Source organism: Neopelma chrysocephalum, unplaced genomic scaffold, assembly GCF_003984885.1.
Source record: "Neopelma chrysocephalum unplaced genomic scaffold, ASM398488v2 Primary Assembly neopelma1_75, whole genome shotgun sequence".
In the NCBI taxonomy this organism is placed as follows: domain Eukaryota; kingdom Metazoa; phylum Chordata; class Aves; order Passeriformes; family Pipridae; genus Neopelma; species Neopelma chrysocephalum.
In genome coordinates this window covers 14,247,651-14,258,134 of record NW_020897736.1, presented here as the reverse complement: position 1 = coordinate 14,258,134, position 10,484 = coordinate 14,247,651, and the positions used below count along the sequence as shown (strand labels likewise).

The 10,484-nt window shown below is 59.2% G+C and overlaps 1 protein-coding gene across 1 annotated transcript in view; it reads right to left on the bottom strand.

Moving 5' to 3' along the window:
• The window catches only part of PAQR5 (progestin and adipoQ receptor family member 5), a 12,245-nt gene extending 3,514 nt beyond the window's left edge, over positions 1-8,731 (bottom strand). Inside the window, 8 exon segments of the mRNA XM_027688677.1 lie at positions 280-376; positions 3,960-4,086; positions 4,678-4,844; positions 4,846-4,878; positions 5,487-5,614; positions 5,816-6,022; positions 6,427-6,479; positions 8,012-8,731. Coding sequence (XP_027544478.1) covers positions 280-376; positions 3,960-4,086; positions 4,678-4,844; positions 4,846-4,878; positions 5,487-5,614; positions 5,816-5,866 — 603 coding nt within the window. The 5' untranslated portion in view covers positions 5,867-6,022; positions 6,427-6,479; positions 8,012-8,731.
• Positions 8,732-10,484: the final 1,753 nt, after the last annotated feature.

The window sequence follows — 10,484 nt, the reverse complement described above, 5'->3', positions numbered from 1 at the left end:
CTGCAGCCAAATTCCCACCCTGCTCCAGCTGAGCCTGGAAAAGGCACTTTTTGCTTCCAAAGGCAGGAATTTTCCAACCTGGGGCCCTTTGAAGTCAAGGAATCTGCCTGTCAGTGGGGGCAGGAAAAAATACCCGAGTCCCTTTTCCTGCCGGGGTTTGTTTGCCTTCAGAAAAGAAAAGCTTGGCTTGTTTTCCCAAATATTTTTGGAGTAAGATGAGGCAGCTGATATTCCCAAGGCTGCAGCAGGCTGGGCTGGGGGATCCCATGGGATACACACCCTGTAGAAGAGGGGGATGCTGTCGAACAGGTAGGGGTACACGAAGGCCAGGGTGCGCCAGACCTTGCTGAGCCGGGGCCTCTCCGCCTCCAAGAACCTGCAGAACAGAGTGTTCCGTGTGGAACAGCAGGATACACTGCAGGATACACAGAGTGCCCACAGATCTCCCCATGGATGTGGACACTTAGAATCCTGGAATGGTTTGGGTGGGAAGGGACATTAAACATCATCCTGTGCCACCCCCTGGATGGGCAGGGACACCTTCCACCATCCCAGGCTGCTCCAAGCCCCGTCCAACCTGGCCTGGGACACTCCCAGGGATCCATTCACAGCTTCTCTGGGCAACCTGTGCCAGGGCCTCTCCACCCTCCCAGCCAGGAATTCCTTCCCAATATCCCACCTAAATTTCCCCTCTTATTTCCCCTCTATTTGTTCCCCATGAAGTCACCAGCTGATCATTGAGGTCCCTCCCAACCTGAACCATTCCATGATTCTTGCTGTGTTTCCCTCCCATGGCACCACCTTCCCAGAGCTCCCTGTCCCGCTCAGCTTTCCCACACATCTCCCCAGCCCACGTTCTCGCCCAACCCGACCTCCTGTTGCCAAAACAGAGCCACCAGCTCACCCTGGGCACAGGGTCAGGTCGCCTGGGGGCAGGGACTCCTCCTGGGCAGCCTGTTCTGCTGCCAGACAACCTTTTCCAGGAAGGAATTTTCCCTAATACCCAACTAAACCTCCCCTGAGGCCGTTTCCTCTTGTCCTGTTGCTGGTTCCATGAAGGACAAACACATTCCAGCCCATCTGCACCTTCCCCTGTTTGGCAACTCAACGTTCCTGGGCCACAGGAGGCAAAAACCAACCAACCAACCAACCAAAACCTTCCTGTTGCCTCACCAACCAGCCATGGAGGATTGGAACATTTTCCTGAGAAGTTGCTAAATTTGGTGCAGTAGTTCAGCAAATGCCTTTCTTGAGATGTCCCACAGCAGTTCCAGCCCTTCTTCACATCCCATACCCTCCTCTGTGCGGACCCAAACTCTTGTCAGCCTTCCCAAGGTGTGTCAGGAGCCTGAACATGCTGAGCTGTGGCTGTGGCCTGCTCAGAGAGCCTCAGAATGGTCATGGAATCCTGGAATGGTTTGGGTGGAAGGGACCTTAAAGGCCATCCCACCCCCTGCCATGGGCAGGGTCACCTTCCACTAGCCCAGGGTGCTCCAAGCCCCATCCAACCTGGTCTTGGACACTTCCAGGGATCCAGGAGCAGCCACAGCTTCTCTGGGCAACCTGTGCCAGGGCCTCCCCACCCTCACAGCCAGCAATTCCTTCCCAATATCCCATCTAACCCTGCCCTCTGGCAGTTCAAAGCCCCTGAGGATGGTGAAGGTGCCTCTGCTCTGTTCTGCTTTATTTTCCAGGTGCTGAAGCTCAGCCCAAGCCCTGCCCAGGGTGTGGGTTTGGAGCTGCTCCGACAGCATTGCTGGGCTGGGCAGGGGCAGGAGCAGGAGTTGGAACAGGAATTGGAGCAGGAATTGGAGCAGGAATTGGAGCAGGAACAGGAGCAGGAGGTGGAGCAGGAGCAGGAACAGGAGCAGGGGCAGGAACAGGAGCAGGAACAGGAGCAGGAGCAGGAGCAGGAGTTGGAACAGCAGTAGGACCAGGAATTGGAGCAGGAGCAGGAGCAAGAGCAGGAGCAGGAACAGGACCAGGAATTGGAGCAGCAGTGCCCAGGCAGGCCCCTCCTGGCTCCGTGGTACCACCTCCCACTGCACAACTTGATTTTGGCTCCACTCCCACCAAGTCCACCTTGGAGAAGCTGCTGTGACCAGCCAAAGTGATACCAAAGGGAATCCCTGTGGTGGGAAAGGGGGTGGCCCCATGGGGGTCTCCAGGACACCCTTCCCTCCCACCGTGGGCTCCACCAGCAGCTTTACTGGGCCAAACTGGGCTGGTCTCTTCAGTGTTCCTGCTCACCTGGGGGGGGGGGGTGAGGATTTTTTTTTAATTTTTAAGCTTAGATTTGGTGGATTTACCTCAGGAAAATTATGGAGACAAGAGTTCCCCTAACGAAAATTCCAGAGACAAGAAGAATCCCTGCTCTCTCATGCACCAGGAATTGGCTTTCACATACCTGTACTTACAGTTTGGAGTAGAAGGGATGCTGACAACTAATTTGGTGGATCAAGGATTTTTTTTAACCAATCCAAATTACTCTGGACCTGATCCCAAGTTGCTGATGCTTCCCAAGGGTGTCTCCAAGTGGGAAGCCCCGGGATTAGCACACGGTCAGAGAGTCTTGTTTGCTAAATCTGCCTAATGAGACACCAAAGAGAGGCACGAGACAGAAATAAGAGGGGAAAGAGAGAAAGATGGAGAAAGAAATGAGGAATAGAAGGAAAAAAATAGCAAGCCCCGACTGGCACAATCCACCGAGGGATCCAAGAGATCCTGGGTTTGGGGTTCTGCTCTGGAATGTCAAGGATTGTCCAAATCTTCCACTCTGGGAGTGACTCCGGGACCAACAGGTGAGTAAATCCTTCTGTGCCCAAATTTGCAGGATCCAGGAGGAATACTGAGAGCTCAGCTTTGGGAAGGCACAGGGATGCTCAGCTGCATCCCGCCCTTCCACACTGGGATCTCTCCCTGTGGGATTTGCCAGGCTTTAGGAATATCTTCCTCCCTGCCCAAACACAACCCTGTGCCTGAGCCACGGCATCCAGGGAGGAAAACCCCTGGAATTATGGGATGCTGTGACAGGAGCCCACGTGCCAGAGAGCAAGCACAGGCCAGAGACACCCCAAAGTACAAAGACAACCCAAAATATAAAGAAACCAAAAATACAAAGACCCCAAAATGCAAAGACCCCAAAATACAAAGACAACCCAAACCACAAAGACAACTCAAAATACAAAGACACTCCAAAATACTACAAAAACCCAAAATACAAAGACACTCCAAAATACAAGGACAATTGAAAACACAAAGACACAAAAATACAAATACACCCCAAAATACTATGAAATCCAAAATACAAAGATCCCAAAATAGGAAGAAACCCAAAACAGAAAGACAACACAAAATACAGAGTAGAAGGAAGGGATAATGCCAAAGGATCCAGCACTCATGAAAGCAGGAATTCCGTGTTTTGCACACAGTGAGATCCAGAAGTGCTTCCCAAAGAGCCTCAGGGAGGGATCCACCAGGAATGAAATAAAAACTGACGTTGGGAAGGAATTCCTGGCTGTGAGGGTGGGGAGGCCCTGGCACAGGTTGCCCAGAGAAGCTGTGGCTGCCCCTGGATCCCTGGAAGTGTCCAAGGCCAGGTTGGACGGGGTTTGGAGCAACCTGGGCTGGTGGAAGGTGTCCCTGCCCATGGCAGGGGTGGGACTGGATGGCCTGTAAGTTCTCTCCCAATCCAAACCAGTCTGTGATTCCATTAACTACCTTTTGACCTTCCAAAAATTAAAGCTCCTTCACTTATCCTGCGTTTTGGATCATCCAACACTCCCGGTGCCAACACACGCCACGTCCCCCCAGCCAAAAAATCCCCTCCTTCCCCTCCCTGAACTTCAGGCTCCTACAGCCTTTCATTGATCCCCTTTATTACTAATAGTAATGATTAATAATGATGATTAATAACGATTAATACTAATGTAACCCTAACCCCAACCTCAGGAGCTCACCTGGAGTAGCAGGAGAGGCTGGTGCTGACCACGGTGTTGAACACGGCCACGGGCACATAGCAGTGGTGGAAGGTTGAGCCCACCCATTCCAGGGGAAACACGTAGGCTGAGTAGGCCAGAGCAGATCCTAGGATGGAGAACGGGAGGAGCTGGGTTAGTTCCAGGCCCTGCTGGACCCTCCCCATCTTCCTGGGCACAGCTGGAACCTCACAGCTGGTGCTGGGCACTGGGAACTCTGCCAGGGTAAGAAGGGAGCAGAGGCAGACCTGGCTCCTGCAGGCAGCATTCCAGGGGAATGGAGGTGTGTGGAGCCACGGGAAGCCCCTGGATGGTGCTGCTGCTCCCCCAGCGAGGCACCATCTGCCTCACTGACACCATTTGTCTCAAATGTGGGTTTTTTCCTTATCCTATCTCCCCCAGAGCCCCCCAGGTGTCACACGGCCAGGTTCGTGTCCCCAGACCATTCCCTGGGGCGGGGAAGCACCAGAGATGCTCTGTGGTCCCTCCTGAGCAGAGGAGGAGGAGGAGGAGGAGGAGGAGTGGGAACCCCGCTCCAGCCCGGCTGTGCCCTCGGGGTGTGCTTTGGGCTCAGTTTGGTGCTGCTGGGGGGTGTTTGGGCTCCATGACCTTGCAGGGCTGTTCCAGCCTTGCTCCCTGCCTGTGCCCTGGGGCGAGAGGCTCCCCTGGGTGCCCGAGGTGCCCCGGCCGTGCCCCTCACCCAGGCTGTAGGTGCTGAGGGCGGCGTAGTCGCAGAAGTAGCAGAGGTGGCGGGCGCGGCAGGACATGGTGCTGAAGGTGTGGGCACAGCTGGAGGCCAGCGGGTAGATGCAGCAGGTCACCAGGTAGGCCAGGAGGGGCCAGGCCTGGGGGTCCTCCCAGCCCCCCCTGCAGCCGCCCCCGCAGCCTCCACATGAAGTACCTGCAGGGTGGAGGGAGGTGGGATCACCCTGGGGAACACCCCCACTACCCTTTGGGATATCCACTACCCTGTGGGACACCCCCATTCCCCTTTGGGACACCCACTATCCTGTGGGACAGCCACCACCCCCTTTTGGGACACCCACCACCCTATGGAACACCCCCACTACCCTTTGGAACACCCCCATTCCCCTTTGGGACATCCACTACCCTTTGGGAAACCCCCACTACCCTTTGGGACATCCACTACCCTGTGGGACAGCCACCACCTCCTTTTGGGACACCCACCACCCTTTGGGACAACCCCACCACCCTGTGGGACACCCACCATCCTGTGGGACACCCCCACTACCCTATGGGACAACCCCACTACCCTTTGGGACACACCCACAACCCTTTGGGACACTCTCCACCCTGTGGGACACCCACCACTCTCCTTTGAGACAGTCATCACCCCCTTTTGGGACACTCTCCACCCTGTGGGACACCCACCACCCTGTGGGACACCCACTATCCTATGGGACACCCCCACCACCCTTTGGGACACCCATCACTCCCCGTGGGACACCCCCCACCCCTGGGTGCTGCAGCCCCCCCGGCGGGACCCACCAGGCAGGCAGGAAGTGTGTCCAGATGTTGAGGGTCTCGTTGGTCATCTGGAAGACGCTGAGCAGGCAGTCGGTGGCCGAGCTGCGGGGAGGGCGGTACCCGAACAGGATTCCCTGCTCCCGGTATCCCTGGGGGGAAGGAACAGCCCCGGGAGCGGTCAGAGGGATGAGCCGGAGGGGCAGGAAGGACACATCCGGGAGGGTGCCCGTCATCCAGGATCCAGCACCCAGCCGTGACCCCCCCCGTCCCCGGGGTGACCCCCCTGGAATGCTGCCCCTCCTGAGCCCCCCCCGAGCCTCACTTTTCGGGAAGAGGCAGCCCAAGCTGACCTTTGGCACCTGGTGGATGCTGAGCAGCCGCGGCAGTTTGAGGCTCAGCATGGCTCGGCTCGGCTCGCTCCGGCTCCAGGGGGACCTCCCGGATCCGCCTCCCCGGGGATGAGCCCTCACATCCCTCCTGGGCACGGCTCACAGCCCGCGGGCACCGCGCTGCCCTGGGACGGCCAAAGGGATGCTCCCGGCGTCAGGATGGGTGGTCTGGGAGGGACAAGCATTCCTGGAGATGTGCACGGGGTTCCCATGGGATGGGGAGGGGAGGGGGCATCCATCCCTTCAAGGGGTGCTGGGATCCCTCCTACCCTCTGTACCCAAAGGGAGCACAGGGAGAAGGTCGGCACATCCCAGTGCCCACTTCCCACCAGGACAGAAACTCCATTATCCCAACGGAGCCGAGGGGGTGGGAACAGCACCCACATCCCTGGAGCACCTCGAGGTCCCACAGGGAGCCCTGGGCACAGGCTGGGGGAGCAGGCAGGGAAGGGGTTAGGAGTGCAGGACATTCCCCAGGGAGGGGACAGAGGGTCCCAGGCAGCTCCAGGGCGGGGTCACTTTTCCCACTCCCCAGGGAACATCCCGGCACACGGTGCAGCTCCAGCTCTTACCCGCTGCTGGCTTTGGCAGTGCCACCTCTCCTGCCTCTGCCTCCACCTCCAGTCTGTGAAATAAAGGTCAAACCCAGAAATTTGCCCTTGTTCGTCCTGCCAGGGAGCGCCTGGAGCGAGGGAAGGGGGTGGGGAGGGAGCCCACGGGTCAGGTTGGTCCCACAGGCATCCCAGGGTTCCCATATAATCCAACCCTCTGCTCCCCCAGGATTCTGAGAGGTGTCAGAGCCCTCCAGCCCACAGAGCCACAAGGAAGAACCTCCCAAGAGCTGCTCCTGGGCTGGAATTCCAGCCACCTCAGCCATCCGGAACTCCACAGCGGGACACGCCGGGATCCAGCCTTTGGCACATCACAGAGCCAGCCCCAAATAATCCCCTTTGCTGCCCTTTTCCAGCCCCTGGCACTTCCCTTTGCCTCCCCTGCCCTCCCTCCCCTCCCATACTCTACCTCTCCCCTGGGCTGAGCAGCTCCAGTGAGAACCAGCACCAGGAAAAGGCCGGGGGGGGCCCTGGGAAGGGTCGGGAGAGGGAGGGGGCAGGAGGTGGTGAAGGGAGGGAAAAAATTAACGAGGCAAGAGAGCGATAAACAGACATAAAATAAAACTGGCAATGCCTCTGGTTAAAGATTAGACTTAAATCAGGGGCTGTTGAACTCCAAACGTGCTGCCTCAAAGCTCCACAGAGCCTGAATTCCCCTGGGATCCCACTGGAAACAGGACCTGCATCCTGCAGTGGCTCCAGAGCCCATCACAGGCTGAGAGAGCTCAGTCTGGAGAAGAGAAGGCTCCAGGGAGACCTTGGAGCTCCTTCCAGGGCCTGAAGGGGCTCCAGGAGAGCTGGAGAGAGACTGGGGACAAGGACTGGAGGGACAGCACACAGGGAATGGCTTCCCACTGCCAGAGGGCAGGGGTAGATGGGATATTGGGAAGGAATTCCTGGCTGTGAGGGTGGGGAGGCCCTGGCACAGGTTGCCCAGAGGAGCTGTGGCTGCCCCTGGATCCCTGGAAGTGTCCAAGGCCAGGTTGGATGGGGCTTGGAGCAACCTGGGCTAGTGGGAGGTGTCCCTGCCCATGGCAGGGGTGGGATGGGATGAGCTTTAAGGTCCCTTCCAACCCAAACTCTTCTGGAATTCTGGGACTCCGTGACCCAGCTGGAGCCAGAGGGGAGGGCTGCCCTTGGATACTTTGGATATTTGCATCTCCAGCCCCCCAGGGCAGCCCAGCCCGGGCTCTGGCCGTGCCCACCGGGTCTGACACCAACACAACCGAGGGCGATGATGGGACGGAACGACAATAATGCCAATAATGCCCCTTATCTCAGGGAAGCCACACAAAGCCCTTCCCAGGGCCACGAGCTCTCCCAGAAACATGAGCTCTTCCAGAGGCACGAGTTCTTCCAGAGGCACGTCCCGGGGTGCAGGAGCCTGGTCTGCAAACAGCCCTTGGACGGGAGCTCTGAGCTGGGAGCCCCCGGTTTCCCCCCAGGCCAAACCCCCTCCCCAGCAGGGATCCAGCCCCGTGCCCATCCCGCTCCGGCTGCTCCGGGAAGCCCCGGGAAGCCGCGGGAGGCTCCGGCCCAGCCTTACCGAAGAATTCGTGTTTTTAAAGCAAAATGAGTCACCGGAGCCGCGGGCGCAGCAGCACCGGGCACACCCTGCAGGGCCGCCTTTCCCTCCTCCTTCGGCTCGTTTTCCCTCCTCCTCTGGCTCCCTGTTCCCACCGGGAGCCGGGACTGGGATGAGGGACGGAGGCACGGCGGGGCCGGGCCCTCCGCGAGTCACCTCCTTGCCAAGGGCGGGTGACAAACGCTGCGGGCTCGCCCAGCTGGTGTCACACACCTCTTCTTCCTCCTTCTCCTTCTCTTCCTCCTCCTCCCTGTTGTTCCCCCACAGCCCCACACGAAGCCCCGCGGGGATGTCCCGGCGCTGCAGCTGCAGGTCCAGCCCAGGAGCCTTTGGTTGTTCCAGGTTCACCTGGGGAATGTTCCCACCTGGCACCACTTCCACCCTCTCCGCTGAGAGGAGCCCTGGCACGTCCCTGTGTCCCTGTCACCGTCCCTTTGCCTGGTGCCCAGAGCCTGGAGCGTGGGTGGGGCAGCCCTGCTTCCCATGGCACAGCTTTCCATGGCACAGCTTCCCATGGCACAGCTTTCCATGGCACATCCCTCCCTATGGCACATCCCATCCCATGGCACAGCTCTCCCCATGGCACATCCCATCCCATGGCACAGCTCTCTCTGACACATCCCCCACGGCACAATTCTCCTGGCAAATCCCTCCCCACGGCACATCCCTGCCCGCCGGCCCCGGCCGGTGCCTGCGGACGGAGGGAATATTTGAGCAGTTAATAATTAGCAGCTCCCACTTTCCGCCGGCCCCGAAGGAGGGCGAGAGAGGAGCTGAACTGGAACTGCTCGGCCGCGCTCTCGGCCCCGGCGTCAGCAGCGCGGGACATGCCAAGACCTTTCCCAGCAGCACAACAGAGGCTTTGTAGGAGGTTGTTTTCGCCGGGACGAGCCGCAGCTCCAGCCTTTCCAAAGCCCGCACGCGCTCCAGCCTTTCCAAAGCCCTCGCGCGCTCCCGCACTTCGCCAGAGCAAAAATTCCCCCGTCCTCCTGGGGGGGGGGGGACGGACGTGTCCCAGCGCCCCATCCCGCTCCTAAAGCGCTGCCGAGCGAAACTTCCCTGAATTCCGCGAGCCGCTGGAGCCGCGGGAGGGCAGGGAAAGCTCGGCGCGTTCCGGCCCCGCCAGCTCCTGCCCACACCTTTCCACGGGGGCCGGGACACATTCCCGGCCTCCCAACGCGGAGCCGGGGGCCAATTCCTGCCGTGCAAAGCCTGGGCATCCAGCGGGAAAAGCGGACAGCGGGAATGCGGGGGGGGGGGGGAAAGCGGCGCGGCCGGTACTTACGGCCGGTCCTGGCGGCGCGGGGCGGGCGGCGCTGGCTCCGCACCCGCGGGCGCTCATGTGAGTACAAACACGGCACACATGGCCCGGCCGGGGCGGCGGCACCGCCGCTCCACAGGCTTTTCCACAGGCGGGATCCAGCGAGAAGCGCGGGGAGGCGGCGGCGCCCGCCGGGATGATCCCGCGCCCGGCCCGGCTCGGGCAAACCCCGCTCCCGGCTTAGGGAGAGAATTAATTCTGGCTCGTCTTGGAGTGGAACAGGAAAAAGGCAACAAAATAAAACCGGAAATAACTGTGGCCAAACGCTCCCGATGGCTCGGGATTAGTTCGGCCGAGCTGCGAGGAAGTGGAATAAGGGCAGGAAAAAATATTAACTCCCAGCCCTCCCGGTGCATCCCAAGCTCCCAGGGCCGCCGGAAAATCGCGAAACTCGCTGAACTGTCCCCAAGGAGACGGGCGAGTTCAAACCCTCCCAGGGATGAAGAGGGAGATGCTCATTCCCGGATTATTCCCAGCTGGATGGAGGACCCTCCAGCTCTCCCCACAGCGGTAGAAAACCCAGGACGTTTCTCCCATTCTGCTCCCAAAATCCACTGTTTCTGCTGCAGCCGTTGGAAACGTTTCACAGCTTTTGAGGAGCAGGAGGCTGTGGAGGATGGAGAGGGATCCTGGGCATGGCTCCTCAATTATTAAGGAGCTGGAAGAAGTGGAATAATGAACTGCTGGAGGGTCATTTCAGCAGGGCTGGGGGATGCCCAGCACTATCCTGTGCTTTAATCCCACTCTTTCATCCATTTCTGGGGGTTATCCCTCCCCTGCTGGCACTGGGGCACAGATTCCCCTCAGACACACCTTCCCAGGGCTCTGGAATCCCCATTCCCACCATGGGGGATGCTCCAGAGCCAAGATCCTGCCCAATTCCCAATGCCAGAGCTCACCCACCGTCGGGAGGCAGCTATGGGGCGGAGACAGGGATTGGCACCGATGGATCAGGAATGGATGTGGATCCCACCAGCAAACCCCAAACCCCAGAGACTCAAACTCCCACAAAACTCATCCCTGGCAGCAAACACGGGGTGCTCTGACCCCAGCAGGGATGAGCCAGGGATGCAGGGATGAGCCAGGGATGCAGGGATGAGCCAGGGATGCAGG